Here is a 16778-nt window from a genome sequence, read left to right as displayed (position 1 = left end):
GAGCTGGGTTATGAAACGAGATTTTTGATATAAAAGGAAGCTTACAGCTATCACTGGTGATTAGACACGGAAGAGAAAGGTCACTCTGGGTGTTAGACCACACTTCACACACACACACAGAGGTTATTCAATCAATATTTGTCCTGGAATCACATGCGGCAGAAAAAAATTTAAGTGAACGGTCAGCAGAATTTAATGCTTCCATTCATTCATGATGTGCTCTTGGATGAACGTGTGTTTTTACATCTAGCACAATCTAAGCTTTAGAATCCAGGAGGTTTTTAATCAAAATACAGGAAAATCTTGGAATTAAACACTACATTTGTATATGCCTTTCAATTACATTTTCAGCAGGACAGGAACACCTCACTAATGATTTTAGAAAAGGATCTGTGCTAGGAGGGAGATTATTTGAATCACAAAGTTCTGGAACTAACAGGAAAAATAATTCAGTTAAGGCTCCAGAAAGACAACACTGTCCACAGAAACCTCCCCAGAGCAGAAGGGAGGGACTTCTTCCTGCCATCACTGTGTTCTCCGACCATGCTGCTGCGCTGCCATTAGAGGTTTTATTTAGGGTCACAGCAGTAACAGCGGGAAGACATAATCCTCTGATGAACAAGCAGCTGTTACCCCCTGCCTCTGTGAAAATGATGATCTCAGGTTGAGAATGTTGTTGCCTTGAATCATGATATTTTTAATCTCCCTGTGAGTTTGTCACAACAGATTGTTTGCTTATATTCAGATCATAAGGCCATAGCTCAATTTTCTCTCCTCAGCAAGAGTTAAAGGAAATTTGACCGTAGGTGCCCTAACCATGGACTTTAGAATTTGGGTGCAAACAGTGATGATTAAAACACAAACAAAGCGAAACAAAGGCAAAACTCAACCCTCTTGCCTAGTGACTTAATTACAAAATATTTGTGAGGCACAGCAGAACATCCAGTTCAGGTTATGATAGACCTGATGGGTGGCATTCAGAAGACTGACACAGAGGCAGGATGTCCTTCAAATAGTGTCATGGTGTGACTGAAGAGAGATATTAGTGCTCTCTAAGATTGCACAGGGGTCAATTTCCGCTGTATAGGGGATAGCCTTGGAGAGGAGAGCCCCAGTGAACATCAGAGAGAGTTATAGAACAAAGGCAAATACAGGGTGGCTGCTTCGAGGCAGAAGCTTCCGGGGAGAAGTTTATTTTAATATCCTAGCTGGAAATTCACTGGAAAAGCAGCTCCATCGGCCCCGGTCAGGACGAATGACAGAGCAGAGATTATGTTCCTCTGGCCGTCGGTCCTGGTAAAGCTCCCGTGCTCCAAAGGGGCAAAGCGTTGTCACATCCTGCATCCGACGGCTGTGCTTTCTTCCTCATGCGGCTAACACAAAAGAAAAAAAGCCGAAAGTTAGTCACACTGTGTTAAGGATCGCTTTGATGGACTTCAAACACCCCGCTGAAATCATCTGCTGTGCACGCAGTGCCACTCTGCTGCCACAGGAGATGCTGCAGGAGGGCAGGGGACCGAGCGGGGAGCAATGCCCAGGTCAGGCACCACGTCCCGTTTCCCTTGCAAACCATTTTTCTTCACCTGCGCACCTCCTCCCCTCTAAAAAAACCCTCAGGGAAATGCTGATGACCCTCGCTGGTGTTCTCTGCGGAGAGGAAACCCCCAATCCAAAGAGGGACACCCTGGCACAAAGCAGGGTTTATCCGGCAAATGGACTGGCAGGCTTCACACGGGGATTTGTTCTTCCTCGGTTTCACCCGCACGAGGCTATTGATTTTATATTTTCTAACACTTGTAAGGAAATATTCAAAGCGGAGAGGGAAAGGAATGGTCGTCCGTGAATGTGATTTGTTACTCTCAGAGCTTTGGCTCTCACTCTGTTTGGCACTGAGCATTACAGTGCCCTGTCTCAATGGTTCTCTGCCTCTACAGTGGGGCAAAACTGCACAGACTCGGGCATAATTAAAATGATGTTTCATGGCAGTCACTCACTGCTCTGTAATGTATTTCCTTAAATAGCCACAGATTTGGCCTAAAATTACTTGGCTTGATGCCCTTTAGAAATGTCCACTTCAAATGCAAGCTGAATTTGAGCATTTGAAGTTCTGGGACCGATTACCCCACATACATTTGTCTTCCTTTATGGGCCATCATCCTCCTGCTTCTCTTTGCAATCCAGATATGCTTTGTACAGAGCAATAAAAACAACATATCCCTCACCTATCTTGTTCTATTGGCAAGCAAATACTAAAGGCTCAAGACCAGCAGATGGCTGTTCAAACAAATTCTGGTCTTATCAAGCCTAGAAAGGATTGACACACCCATGTTTTCACTGTGTGGCTCTCCTGTGAGCTGTAAGGGTTGTTCTGAAGACAGAAACTACAAATTGTTTTTTCCAACTGCAGAGTATGCTTCATGATATCGTATCAAATACTGCATTTGGTCCACCAAAATGCTGATTAGGTATCAGACAGTTTAAAATTCCTATGCATTCTTAAGAACAAAAATAGGGAGAGGTGACAACATGTCACTGCTGTTTAGAGCAGCATGAAATTTAAACCAGGAAACTTCTTGATGTTAGGAAAGGAATTTCAACACTAATTGAAGTTCTGCTGGTTTTAAACATTTCTCTATAGCCTGTTCCTCTTCACTTTTTTTTTTTCTCACAAACATGCTTACACTTCCCAAAATACACAATCACTCAGGTGAAACCGTACAGGGAGGTGGCACCTCAAGGTGCCTTATGAGTTGCTGAGGTGGCTAAAATCACTAGCACCACATAAATCAGTGAAGACAGCTGCAGAAATGTGCTTCAAGTTTCTCAACACCAAGTGCCAATCCTACCACATCATGACCAGAAACCTCCTTGAATGTTTTTACTGGTGCCTTAAACATAAAGGTTTCTTAGACACCCTTAGGGTTTTCTTCTCAGGGCCTCCTCATCACCCTCCTCCCTAAGGGTGACAGGGGAAATGGCACTCACAAATGGTCCCCACACCTGTAGCACGTTAATGTCTCACCCTGGCCCTTCAGAACCTCAAGTGGGGTGCACAAGAAGCTGTATTGATGTAAGAGCAGCAGCGAGGCAAACCAGGGCTATGTCAGCAGAGACAATATAGATGAACCAGGACCAAGAACAGAGCAAGAGAAGACATTTGAGCAGTGGTCAAGAGGGGTCTTATCTTGGAGTGCTAAGACTGTGATTGGAAGACACAGCTCTGACATCCTTGTTTCATTTAGAAATCTTCTAAATGAAAGATTTCTTCTTTCCATTAGAAAACAGGTATTTCTGCACTCCTAGTACCAGATGGAACATAATGAGACCACACTTGGGTTTCATTTACAGATCTACTCTTGATGTACAGGACTTCCAACTCCATTTAACTGTATTTCCCCCATCTTACAATCCTGCCTTGAAATCTGAGTTCCAGTCTCCCTCTAACTTCCAGTCCGTTCATTCATCACCTGCTGGCAAAGAACTGCAGGTGAAGTTCTGTTTCCCTCCTATTACTTACAGACATAAAAGCTACTTTGCTGGCAATTGTAGCAGCTTGGAGTTAAAAGTAAAGCATAGATACCTTTGATCAGCTTCAGGGAATGAACACTCAGAATATAGATTCTAATAAGTATTCAGCTAGCTGCAGCAATCGTTCTGGTCTCTGGTCAGCTGGACAGATGAATGCTTTTCTTCCTCAGAATCTCTTCTTTTCAAGAACTGAAGAGTATTTCAAGTTGGATGGGACCCACAAGGATCATTGAAGTACAACTCCTGGTCCTGCACAGGACACACCAAGAATCACTCCATGGGCCCAAGAGCATTGTCCAAATGTTTCCTCAGCTCTGTCAGGTTGGGCGCTGTGACCACTTCCATGGGGAGCCTGTTTCAACTTCTGGGTGAAGAACTTTCTTCTAATACCTAACCTAAACCTCCCTAACACAGCTTCATGCCACTCCCTTGGGTCCTGGTCATCAGAGACAAGAGATCAATACCTGCCTCCCCATTTTCCCTTGTGAGGAAGCTGTACACTGCTATGAGGTCTCCCCTCAGACTCCTCTTCTCCAGGCTGAACAAGCCAAGTGACTTCAGCCACTCCTTATACGGCTTCCCCTCTAGGTCCTTTCTCTTGGAGCCTCCTTTGGATGCTCTCTAATAGCTTTGTAACTTTCATATGTTGTGGTGCCCACACAGGGCTTGAGGTGAGGCTGTCCCAATGCATAGCAGAGCAGGACAATCCTTGCCCAACTGGTGATGCTGTGCCTGATGCACCCCAGGACACAGCAGCCCCCCCCCCAGCTGCCTCATATCCAACTTGCCATCAACCAAGGCCTTCATGTCCCTTTTCCACAGTGCCACTCTGCAGAGTTTCATTCCTGTCTGTACACAAATCCAGGGTTGCCCTGTTCCATGTGCAATCCTTTACTCACCTTTGTTAAACTCCATACACTTGGTGATTGCCCAGTCTGATGTCACCCCATTCACCGTAACCCGTTGCACCTGACCCGTGAGCAGCTGCTCACCCATCCCATGATGTGTTTATAATATCCAAGAGAGCTTTGAAGTTCCAGGCTTTTCTTCTATAAGCATTGTTCCCTCTATAAGTCAACATGAAGACAACATAAAACACTTAAAATATACAACACAAGACTTTATTTTTCAGAAGAGATCTGCATTTAAGGCAAACATTAGCATAAAGCCAGACTCCAATGCACTCCCTCCCACAGAACAGTTCTTAAATCAAGCAGCAGTCCCATTAAAGCAAATGGGATTCCTCCTGCAGTAGGGTGCTTTCCAAAAGGGACCGCATCACTAGGCTACAGCCGTGAGAAGTAACACTGTGGTTGCATGGAGGATGCTAACAAGCTTTTACCACCTTGGATGTCCTAACTAGTCCTAATGATGCTTTCAATGTGATTGATTACATCTTGCCTCACTGGCAGAACAGAAAAGAACTATGTCAATCCTTTTTGAAAACGAGTGAATTTAATTAGAATATTGCAGAATGCTTCATAATTACAGAATATTTAATTTTGTGCTAAACACCAAGTTTTTAGCAAGGATTTATGTATTCCTGCTATAGAACCCTCTTGCTTTGAAGGAGCCTGTTCCCATAGGAACACAGTCATACTGGCCACATGGAGACAGCTCAAACATTTTCAAAATCAGCCAGCAGAATAATTCTGCAATGTATTCCTTCTACTGCTCTGGTTTGAGTGTGTGTATTATATCTAGTTGGAATTACATGCTCACAGGGCAAAGTAAAAAAAAAAAAAAATTAAATAAATATATATCTAAATGCATATGCATGAACATACACACACAGAGAACCAAAATCTTGTTAATTCTTTTTGCTGTGTAGCTGAACCATTTCCTTTTTCTTTTCTTTTTCCTGAGGGACTGGCCCAAAAAAGAGGTATCTCCAAAGACATTGCAGTAAATTAGAACTAAATTATTCCTTTTTAGTTAGGAAGAAGGAATTACCAATGTGTCAAACATTCCAACAGAAATACCTGCAGATGCACCAAGTATGTACCGAATGCCATCCCAGGAGAGCTGTACCCTCCTCCTACATTGCCATTTCTTTCAGTTTCCTTTCTGGCCCCTAAGTTTTATTTTGTCATAACTTTTAGGATGGATCAGACAGGTTCTTTCCAGGTCTTACTCTTTCCAGGTCTTATTTCTCCACAACTTAATGGATTTATCCTTTCCTTGGGGCTCAAGGAAGCTTGATTTTTAGTCTTTCAAGTTGAATGCCATCTCTCTCTTCCCTTACTTTCTTCTACACTTGAATGCTTCATTTATTTAACAGCCTCATTGATCTCAACATGAAAATTATTACACCGAGGTGCTATTCGAGCAGAGAAAGCAGAAGTCTTTGGATCTGTCTTGCCAGGGGGATTGCCTTTCCATTTATGTAGTTTCCATTTGTTGCAAACAAAACCTTCCTGCCAAAACATTCAGAGCACAAATGTATCCTATTTAGACCAGTTTTTAGCAGCTTTAATTGCTATCAGACTATGTAAAACATGTATGTGGCAAGCTGTGGTTATCTGGGGTAGGATTGAGCTGATGTTTTCCCCTCTAAGGGCAGCAAGACATCCCCACCCCACAGGCAGCCCCCTGGTCCTGGCAGACCCCACTGTGCAGCTGGGGAACCCATGGCCGTTCCTTTGGAGGTAAATTTCCTGCTCCTCCAGCGGATGGCTGGCTGGACTCTCTCCCCTTGCAACATGAAGACAAGCAGGAGGATTTGGGAAGTGGAGGCAGTAGCCCCACATGAGCAGCACAGCCGTGGCCCAGGGCTGCAGGGAGTGGTGAAAGACCTGGAGGGCTGTGATGGCAAGCCTGTGACTTGACCCAGCTGTGATGAGAACTGCAGCCAGGCACATGCCAGATCAGAGGTGCACAGCCTTTGGCAGCTCACAGGTCTGGGGGAGAGAAGCTGCCCATCATCCTCCTCCCACCCAGTCTGCAGCTGGACCCATATTCCCCTGCCACCTAAGTCACTGCCATTTCACCTTTCTCAGGAGCCCAGTCACTTGTGCCAGCTTTTCTGACCACTCTGGAACAGAGGCAGAGCTGACCTGGCTGGGTTTTATCACATTGGAAATTTGCCAGTGGCAAATATTTTCCTGGGAATATTGTTCAAGGGATCCAGGCAGGACCTGTGCCCTATCCTGGGTGCAAGGTAAAGTGGCTGCAGACCCTTGGGATTCCCATGCAGGTGGTCCAAGGTGACAGACCACAAGGATGCAAGTGCAGGTTTTATTTCTCCCCTCTGACTGCAAGCTTTCCACACCAACCTGCAATTAGCACTACCCACTGAGGATCTTTCAAAGTTAAAATGGCTCTGAAACCTTCCCTGAAATTTTGGACTGAACTAAGTGTGATGCTCATGGGATATTGTGTTGCCTGCAGACCAGAAAACGCCATGAAGCTGAACGCAAAAACCCAGCTTCTGCCACCAGAAGTTTTCCATTTGCTTCCTTCATTCCCCTTGGAATCACACTCCTTGAATATTTACAAGAGGAGGAAAAAAAAATCCATTGAACTTTTTTCTTCTCTTTCTTGGATATTAAATATTTCCAGTCAAGCTGAACTTGTAGGAGAGTCTCTGAAACACTCCACCAGCATGTCTCTCTCGGAACTTTAGATTCTATTTATTTAGTGTTTTTACTCACTGAAGACCATGTCTGAGAAGGCGTCAACAGCGTTTTCCTTCTCATCCAGCTCCTTGGTCTGACTGTCCTGTGAAGTGGAGGGTTTTCTTACCCTCAGCAACCAGCAAACTAAAAAGACTTGCCGACATGAATGTTTCAGAAACCTGCAGCCTGTTTTAAAATTATCCTGAGGTGATTAAAAATTAACAGACACTGTGACAAAGATGGATGTTCTTCCAGGCTTCCCTCTGAAATCTTAATGTCCAGTGATTCTGTACTTGATTCCAAATTGCCTCAGAACGGTAAAGGACAGGATAAATCATTGCTGTCACTTAATGAAAACCTTAAAACAGCTCTTCTTAGCGATGAGTCATTCTGTTCTACTGCACTTAGAAGTTGATTTTTATTTACACCACCACCTAAGGTGATTTCCAAGCAAACAGGACATTTGCCCCTTCCTTGTTTCAATAAAGATGACTCTATTTTGAACCTCACGCCTAGGTTAGCTTATTATGACACTGAAAAAAAACTAAAACCCAAACTGATTTCAAAGAAGAAAACTGCAGGAAGACAAGGACAAACAGAAACAGGGGTTGTTTTCTGTACAAGTGCCCACAGTTTTTGTTTTTCAAGGGAGGGAGGGAGGAGCTATGTGGCCCTGTTCCCATTTAATCACTCCAGTAGGAGCCAGTAGGAGCCAGCAACAGCCACATTCCAGTTGCAGTTCCTACATGGCCACCTTCCTTGTTTTGTCTAGTTATCCTGCAAGCTCACTGAGACACGGGAGAGTATTTTAGCAATACCCAGTAAAATAGAGTTTCCCGTTTAGTGCGGATCTTTAAGGGATCCAATAGCATATAAAGTGAAAAAACAACAGCAGCAGCAACAACAAAGAACTCAAAGCCAGTTTAAGTTGAATGAGGAACTTTAAAAATTCAAGGATGCAAGAAAGAAGTGAGGAGGAATTCAGGCTGGATGTGCAAGCCCTCAGCCCCTCAGCCGTGTGCATGCATCTCACCCAAGGATGGTATTTTTTGCTCCTGCAGCTCCTTCCTCATTCCACATATGAACAGGCTGATCCTTCCTCCACTCCGTTTGTCCACTCTGCACCCATGGTCCAGCAGCCACCTCCAGTGTGCCCCAGAGCAGCTGGGAACATCCCTTGCAATGATCCTGTAGTTCTGGGGACTGCATGTGCTCAGCCCCTTCAGCAAAGGTGGAAACCTGAACTTCACTCCATGAAGACATATCCTCACAGGCACTGGCAGTTTTAGTTGCCGGGCCGCAATAAGTCCCTAGCCAGCATATGTGAGCTGTGATTCAAAAGGCTTAAAACTGGACAAAGGTGGGTGGATTTCGACAGGAAGGGCACCCTCTCTTCAGCCCCCAGCCCCACCTCAGAGACAGAAGCCCACCTCCTGAATTCTTATCTCACTGTGGGGATGCTCAGGTATTTCAGAGGAGAGGTCATAAGAATTTCTAATGTGGGCGAAGTGATGTTTTTCATGGTCTTGCCCTTGGAGCTCACATAACCATTTTAACCAGTTTTCCAAGAAATACTTGGCCTGAATCGGCTCCAGCATGGATCTGACAATGAAAAATATTAAATGTCCTTAGTGAAGGTGCAATAAGTTGGAGTAATAATACAGAGGCCAGTTTTGACATAACTAGACTGCCCTAAATTCTTTAAAAGACAAACAACTATCAAATTGGCTCTACCACCTGTGTGTGCATAACCAGCTCACTGATGATCTCAGGAACTCTGCAACACAAACACAAACACTATGTATGCCTCACCTCTGACATCCAAAATAATTGGCAGGCTGGGTGTCTTGACCATCCACACCTCAGCTGATCTGAGGAGACACTGTTTCACCTTTGCTGAGGGCACCGGCTTCTTTGTGTGGGTCCTGCCCCACAGTCACACACACTCCTCCAATGATGATGTTCAATGCTCACAGATTTCTCTCACTTTCCCACTACTGTATTTGAATTTGGTTTCATGCCAACTTGGCAATGTTGGCACCTACCCTGGAACGATGCAAGCAAAATTAGGTTCTGCACATAGAGGCCAGCGTGAACCAATACCACCCAAGAAACACTGCTTTTCCAAGAAGGTGACACTCTTCTTAGTGTCAAAATTCTACATTTCAATTAGCAAAAGTGACCCTTAACAAGCAAAACATCCAGGCTCCTGAAAAATCACCAGTGAAAAGCACAAGCACTTAGCATTTCCGAGAATCAGGCTAAATTTACAACAGACTGAAGGTTTGGGCCTGGCACTAAAACAGGTCTTGCTATCCAGATGCAGTATTAGTCTTTTGTAAAGAATTTGTACTGTCTTTATCCAATTTCCATTCTTAACTATGGCTCACAGTGAAATTTTTAAAACTCCCCCAACTTTTTTTTCTGCCAGACACTCTTTCTAAACAGAAGGATTATTAAATTCACATTCCAAATCTTTCTCCAATGTTACAACGGTTTTCCCCTTTTGAAGTGCAATTCTCTTCTGCAAAGTAATGGAAAAAGAAAGTGTTTATAAAGATTGGGTTTGGATTGTTTCTCCGAACTCTTGCACAGCAAGATTAGAGCACTCACAGTCTATGGCAACCCTGGCTGGCCATGGGGATCTGATAGTGATATCCAAGACCACTGGTAATGATGATCCCTGTTCTCACCTACAGGAGCATTATCGCCAGACATCTTTGCTGAGCTTTGCATATCAGCATTTCCTGACAGCTGGAAAACAATACTGTCAAAATTACAAGGAACAATTGCATTTATTCTTTTTTCCCCTGGCTGCCTAGCCCCTGCAGCTCTGACAAGTACCAGTGACAATAAGAAACTTGTTTTTGTCCCCAAAGCAGGCGAGCACTGTGCAGAGGCCACTCAAGAGCTAGTCTGGTGACTCACATTGGTGACTCAGGACCAGTTATTCCTGCGGAGTTAGCTCTCAGTATAACACAAATTTCGCCTCTCACTCAAATTCTGGGTGAAGTTTTCAACTCACCTGCAAAGATTATTTTAAGCTTGGCCTGACAAACTACTCAGGACCCCAGCTTTAGCTCAAGCTCTGTGGCCTTTTGGACCTGCTGGCCATACACTTGCCTTGCAGCAGGATTGCACTCACACCAGTCAAACTAAACTAAAGACAACATGAGGATTCTACACGTTAACTTTCCTCTGAGAGCAGGTATGTAGAGGCACTGTTTCTCTAATCTCATTCCTCAGAATGGTAAACTGCTGATCTTTTGTTTTTGTCCAGACTCCCTCCTATCTCTATAAAGAAAGCCTCTCCATCACCTGTGTTAACAGGCCCCCCAAATTCCATGCTGCCTCTGAACACCCACAACTGATGAGTCTCTCTTGCAGGTCTTGGCGCACTGGGTGAAAAACCCATCATGCTCCACCACTCCCATTACCACTTGTCATCTAGCTGCTTACATAAGCCTGTGACCTCTGAAATAAAAACATTTACTTGCACTTGGGTAGAGCTGGTTGGTTGGAAGAGAACTTGGAGAAGGAAATGATTGAAAAAACAGTCACAGAAGCAAGTTTCCAGAATGCGCCTTTTTGGTTTTCCTTTCAGCTTTGCTATTTCCTCTAGTCAACCACTGCTTCCCCATCAAACAAAAAAGTTTCAACCAGCAAAATCAATTTGTTTAACATTTTCACATATCCTCCAGCACACAGGACTTCTATAGCTCATGCAATCACTTAAAGTTTTGCTAAGCACAGATCAAGAGGACATAAGGAACTGGGAAAAAAAGTCACATTATGTTGTGCACATTAATTTAAATTTGCTACCAAATGTATAAATAGGTCCAGAGAACTGGGTATTTCTAACATGCCAATTAACTTTGTACTGTGGTACCCCACTCATTATCAAAAATAGCTTCACTTCAGACTGAAAAAGTCATTTTCTTCTTGTATGTGGCTTTCTCAAATGGGTTTATTTTCACTTGCAGTAGAAGGGATGTTTTAACCAACCTGCAGTGTGACTTTTGGAAAAGACAGTACCCCTCTGAGGCAGCTTGTGCATATTGGACCATGAGCATCTGTTTGGGTCCATGGGAGTATTTGGGCTGGTGGGCACAGACAAGAACTTTGCAAAGTGACAAAGTGAGCTCAGCTGGATGAGCCAGGCCAGGAAAGACCTATGATCTATCCTGACCACTTTAACTTTGATGCAAGGAAGTTGATGGGCTCAACCACTCACATAAGTGTTCCAGATCGCAGAGACTGTAAAAAATGGTTTTGTAGAATTCAGGTGCCAAAATTATTGGATGCACACGTGGACAAGGGAAGGGGTAACATTTTCCTCTGGGTCAGCTGTAGATGAGCTCTAGAACACAGGTTGTGGCCTCATTTAAAATAATGCTTCCAACAGATAGCAAGAGTAATTTTGTGAAAGGAGTGCACATTTCTGTACTCATAAAAAATGCCCTAAGTTAAACCAACCTCTGGAACTCCATCTGGCATTTTGGTGGTGGCTCTCTTTCCCAGACCTGTGTACTGTGAGAAGCTGAATTTAGGATATATACACCAGCGCACAGTTGCCATACAGAGTTTTTGAGCTCCAGAGGAAAATACACTGTTGCTGCTTCGCCTCAGCAATGCAAGAGGAAAAAAAAAATCCCAGTGGATATCTCACTCGGTTCTAAGGTGGGAGGCCTGAGTTTCATGAGCTACTTATCACTTAGTAGCAGTCCTTAGACCAAGGATCAGCATTCAGTAACGAACCAAGTACCAGGCTACCGAGCGCTGACATTTTTCTGTGATCCAGGAGTCCTCCTCCAAAAAGTCCTGAGTTCTTTTAAAAGTGGTAGTCTCAAAAGAAGGCTGGAACTCCTCCACAAGAGCCAAGTGCATCAGTGCCCAGACATCTCACTGGTTGCCACTGCAGGGACAACGCCTTCGGTCAGAAAAAGGCATTGTCATCAAAAGAAGATGGCAGGCCTGAAATTCCTCAGCCTTCCTCTCCAAAACAGAAGTTTGAAGAAGCCACTTTGCAACCACAGGGGCACAGGGCACCCTTCCAACAGCTGGGACATGTCAGTGAGGCTTTTCTCTGGGGAGGAGAGTTTAGCGCTCTGGCCTACCCACTTTCCATCTAAATGATCCATCCTTGACATACCACAGGGACAGGCACAGAAGTACCCTCTGATAAGAAAGATAAAATCAGTGTAAACCTCAGGAGAGGAGACTGAAATGAGAAGGTCCATCTCAAAATAGCATTCACCTACCTCTCTAAGAAAGTGTGATCTGGAAAACACCTCTTTCCTCCATCATTTCCCCTTCCCCTCCTCACTGCTTCCTGCTCAGGATGCTGCCCATGCAGTGTCTCTAACACTAAAGTAGCACACCCCAGAGACTTGGTGCCTAAATTTGGGGGTTGTGGCACTCACTAGAGGACAAAGGTTCAGAAATAAATCCAAGCCACAGAGCTCAATGCTAAAGTCTTTGAACGTTTAAAATGTTTTGTCACTTCTGAGATACCTGGGTCTATAGGGCTCCTCTAACAATGGGATTAGGTTCTCCTTCCTGATCAATCTTTTTTTTGTAATCATCAAATTAGCAAAGTTTTGGTGAAACTGTACATCACAATATTTTGTGACAGTTTGGGATGGCTTGTGAATCATCCACCAGCTATTACTGGAATGTAATACAAGCCATTGTAATGCTTTACGAAGAAAGCGCGTGTTGCTATCCTGCGACAACCATATGTTCCTCGGTTTGTATGTATCTGTTATCCAACCCTTACATAAGCCGTTGATGAAATTATCATCACAGGACAAGCACACTCGGAGCACGGTTGAGTTGATCACAATACAATAATGAAGGAATGAAGGAGCTTTATGCTGAGGTGGGACGGGCCACCCGCCTTCGCAAGCCACAGCTGCAGACAGAGGCAGCGTGTGGACCTGCAGTCAGCTGCTCAACAGCCATCACTTTGGGGACGACACGAGTACAGATATTTGGTGCTTGGGCTATATGCCCTTTTGGGAAAGGGCAAAGTAAATGTACTTTCTCTGGTGCAGGGGAGAGGAAAGGGTTGGGGAGGCAGTTGAGGGAAAGGCTGGGGAGGAGGTTGCTTTAATGGTTTAGGGAACCCGTGAGATGTTACTTGCACACACAGAGGCACTCGCACGCCTCAGACTGCAGCAGGGGCAGCAGGGGCCGGGACAGCAAAGGCTTGCCGAATCGCAGAATGCACCGTCGGCTTTCAAGCGCATCCCGGGGGCCGCTCCCCGTCCCCGACTGTCCTCCGTGCCCATCGGGAACTACCAACGCCTGCCCCGGGCACCAGCCCCCACCCGGGAACACCAGCGGGCAGCGCCAGGGCCGCTTGGCACAGCACGGCTGCATCCCGGTGCCGCTCCCAGCTCTGCTCCCAGTGCCGCAAACGGGCCGGGCCGAGCCGCAGCCCCGGGTCCGGGGCGGTCCATACTGTGCTCCGAGGGCCATGTGCCGAGTACTACGGGCACAGACTCCACCTTCCCCGGCTCCCGCCCGCCCCCACGCATCCAGGAAGGGAAAAAAAGGAGGAGGAGGAGGAGGAGGAGGGAAGGGGGTGAAAGGGAAGAAAAAAAAAAAAGAAAGAGAGAGAGGTTGAAAGGAGGGAGCTCGCCGAGACCCACCCTTCTCCCTCCTCCTCCTCCGGGCTGCTGGCCGGGCTTTTGTTTTCCTCCAGCGCCCCGTTTCCCACACGTGATTGCCGTGTTATTGCACAGGGCGCTCGGCGGCGCGGCTGCTGCACCTATAAATACGGAGCGGGCGGGCGGTGGGGGCGCGGGGCAGCGCGGCGCGGCCGGGCGGAGCGCACCCCCCGACACCCCCATGCACCCCGCGGGCACCGCGGCGCCCATGCCCCGCCGCCCGCCCGCCTGACGGGCCGGCAGCGAGAGGCAGCGCCCGGCCAGCGGCGAGGGGAGGGGGAGCCGGCCGACAATGGCGGCGGCCGCCACCGCCGCCAGCCCAGGCAGTCCCGCCGCCGGGCCCCTGCCGCCGCCGGCGGAGCCCTGCCCCAGGAAAGCGCCGCAGCCGCCGCCGGGGCCGCCGCAGCTGCCGCCGCCGGCGCGCAGCGACCCCCGCCGCAGGCAGGCCGCGCTCTCCTTCCTCACCAGCATCTCCCTCGACGGGCGGCCCCCGCCGCCGGGCAACGACGGCCCCGCCGCCCGGCCCCGCCAGGCGCAGCCGCCGCCGCGGCTGGGCAGCCCCCCGGCGGCTCCCGCCGAGCCCCCGGAGGAGGAGGAAGACGAGGAGGAGGAGGAGGACGCCTTCGCCGCGGTGCAGGTGCCGCCCGCCGCCTTCCTGGGCGCCGCGGCGGCGGGCAGCCGCGGCCGCCTCAACTCCTTCACGGCGGGGGTGCTACCGGCGCCCTTCGGCCGCACCAGCCCCCAGGGCAGCATCGGCGGCAGCGGAGAGCTGGGGCAGCCCGGCTCCGCCGCCGCCTTCGAGCTGCAGCGGTCCCGGTAAGCCGCGCCGCGGGGTTGAGGGATGCTCGGGATGCGGGGATAAGGGATGCGCAGGATGGCGATGGGCTCGGGAAGGGCTGGCACGGCCGCCGGGCGGCCGGGGGAAGCCGTGGGGAGGGAGGCCCGATAGCCGCGGGGCGGGAGCCTCCCTCCGCGGGGCCGGCTCCGCTGCCGTCCGGCCGGGGGAGCAGCGGCAGGGATGTGCCAGCGCGCAGGGGCAGGTCAGCGGCGGTGCCCGAGCCGGTCGGTCGGTCCCGCCTGGGCGCGAGTGGCTGAAAGTTTCTCTCCCGCTCACCAGCGCGGGCTGCACGGCCGCCGTGCCCCGCCGCAGCCCAGCCCAGCCGCGCCGCGGTTGTCACCCCGCTCTCCCGGCTGCTGGTGGTGGATTCAGCCCGCCGTGCTGCCTGTCCTATAGACAGCAGGCTGGGAACCGGCTCTGAGTCAAGTGAGCTGTAGCCAGGTCTGGTAACCCACAAGGGAGAAGGAAATCTTTGCATCGAAATCCACGGATTACGGTGCGAGCGCATGGTTTAAGCAGCGTCTCGCTACTACCCTAAATCAGCTCTTTATCTCCAAGCACTTTGTGTTCCACTGGGTCGTTTCTTGCCGCCGGGTACTCTTTTGCCTTTTAATTCCCAAAGGAACAACCTCACCTGCTTCAGCCCTCGAGCTGAGACTTCTAGCTAAGAAGGTGCAGTCATGTAAAAATGTGTGAATGCCTGTGGATACAAAATCACCTTCCTTCACTTCCTCAACAACACACTCAGATATCAAAGACGGGGAGGGGGGGGACGAAGCAGGGAAGAAGCTGGAGGAAATGACTGTGCTCCCCAAGCCCACATCGGCAGCCACTCCCACATTCCCTATTTGCCACACTCCCTCCTTGTTTCTCCCTTGGACAAATAGGTAGACTTTGAGTCACATGTTATTGCAAGGGTTTATAAGGGTAATTGAGCATAGATCGCTGTAGAAAAGTCCCTTTCAAAACCAACCAGCTTGGAGGAATTGGAGGTACTCCAGGAGAAAGTTATCTTAGCTTCATGCCCCACTGCTGGTTGGTTTTTTGTTTGGTTTTTTGTTTTTTTTCCCCCCTCCATCTGGTAGCTTTTTTGAGCCCCTTTTCAGGTGCTGTCCTGGAGGGAGCCCCACCTTCCCAAGTAGAATGCCTGCTGGTGGGTTACCACCCATCTTCTCCCAGTCATGTGTCTCTCAAAGCATTTTCTGCAGTGACAACCCTCTAATTGCTCCGTGGATCAACTGCACAGCTATGTCACACACACACACACACACACTCACACTCGTGAATTTCAGTCAGTGATGTGATTCTGCCCACAGAATGCCCACATTCTGCCCACTTGTGGGGAAGAAATGACCCACAGACCATGATCTGGGAATTTATTTTCTACTCTTGAACTTAGCATTCAAGAGGCTGGATTCTTCTCGACCTTCTACTTCTGAATTTATTATTGATGCAGGATTCCAGTGTTACTTTTCTGGATTTTCAGGGATCACCCTGGGTTTTCCTTTCTTGCATGCTTTGGTCCTGTGCTTTGTTCTGGGAAGGATGCTTAGATCTCACTGGTATCACTTCACTTAGCCCTTCCTCTTCCAGTCATTTTTTTTCCCTTGCTCCTCTTTGCCACTTTCTGAATGTTTCCTTCCACAACCTATGTGTTTGTTTTTTGTTGGTTTTGGGGTGGTTTTTTTTGTTTGTTTGTTTTTTAATTATTATTACATGAGAACAGACTGGAGCTTAAGAGGGAAAGGTAATTACTGTTCTTGTTTACAACCTAGAAATCCTACGTCTTACAAGTTCAGCTGTGCTGCTAGCATGCAAACAAACTCAATGGATAACCCAGGTCCATGGCAAGGGAAGTCACCTAAGGAAACCTTTCTGGGATACTCCTCCAGTCCTATAGTGGCTGTCATTTGTGCCATATGTTTTCGTGTGATGCAGGCTACAAGGAAAGTGCTGGTTTTTTCATGCTGTTTTGTTTTCTTGAGAGCTAGATTTAGCTGTGGTGGAGGCTTTGCATTACTCCACTGACAAGTATGAGGCTCTCCATTGTAGCACTTACTTAAGGCTGGCACTTAAGGTGCAGGAAAGCTCTGGGTAATGTCCCCTGCCTTTGCTGGCTGT

The 16778-nt window shown here is 47.8% G+C and overlaps 1 protein-coding gene and 1 long non-coding RNA gene across 3 annotated transcripts in view; one reads left to right on the top strand and one right to left on the bottom strand.

Annotated features, from left to right (window-relative positions):
- Positions 1 to 151: 151 nt before the first annotated feature.
- LOC136302123 (uncharacterized) lies at positions 152 to 4638 on the bottom strand. Its single transcript, XR_010724004.1, has 3 exons — positions 4428 to 4638; positions 3581 to 3777; positions 152 to 1373 (listed from the first exon to the last, which is right to left on the bottom strand). It is a non-coding gene; the product is annotated as an uncharacterized lncRNA (long non-coding RNA).
- Positions 4639 to 13653: 9015 nt separating this feature from the next.
- CABLES1 (Cdk5 and Abl enzyme substrate 1) overlaps positions 13654 to 16778 on the top strand; it is a 71595-nt gene continuing 68470 nt past the window's right edge. For both annotated transcript variants that reach the window (XM_066182513.1, XM_066182507.1), the window contains exon 1: positions 13654 to 14635. In XM_066182513.1, the coding sequence (XP_066038610.1) occupies positions 14112 to 14635 (524 nt within the window). In that variant the 5' untranslated portion in view covers positions 13654 to 14111. The remainder of the gene's footprint in view (positions 14636 to 16778) is intronic.

This window comes from Chamaea fasciata, unplaced genomic scaffold (assembly GCF_029207755.1).
Source record: "Chamaea fasciata isolate MVZ Bird 193981 ecotype frontalis unplaced genomic scaffold, bChaFas1.0.hap1 SCAF_1, whole genome shotgun sequence".
In the NCBI taxonomy this organism is placed as follows: domain Eukaryota; kingdom Metazoa; phylum Chordata; class Aves; order Passeriformes; family Sylviidae; genus Chamaea; species Chamaea fasciata.
The sequence above is the reverse complement of the archived record's forward strand: the minus strand, read 5'-3'. Positions and strand labels throughout refer to the sequence as shown.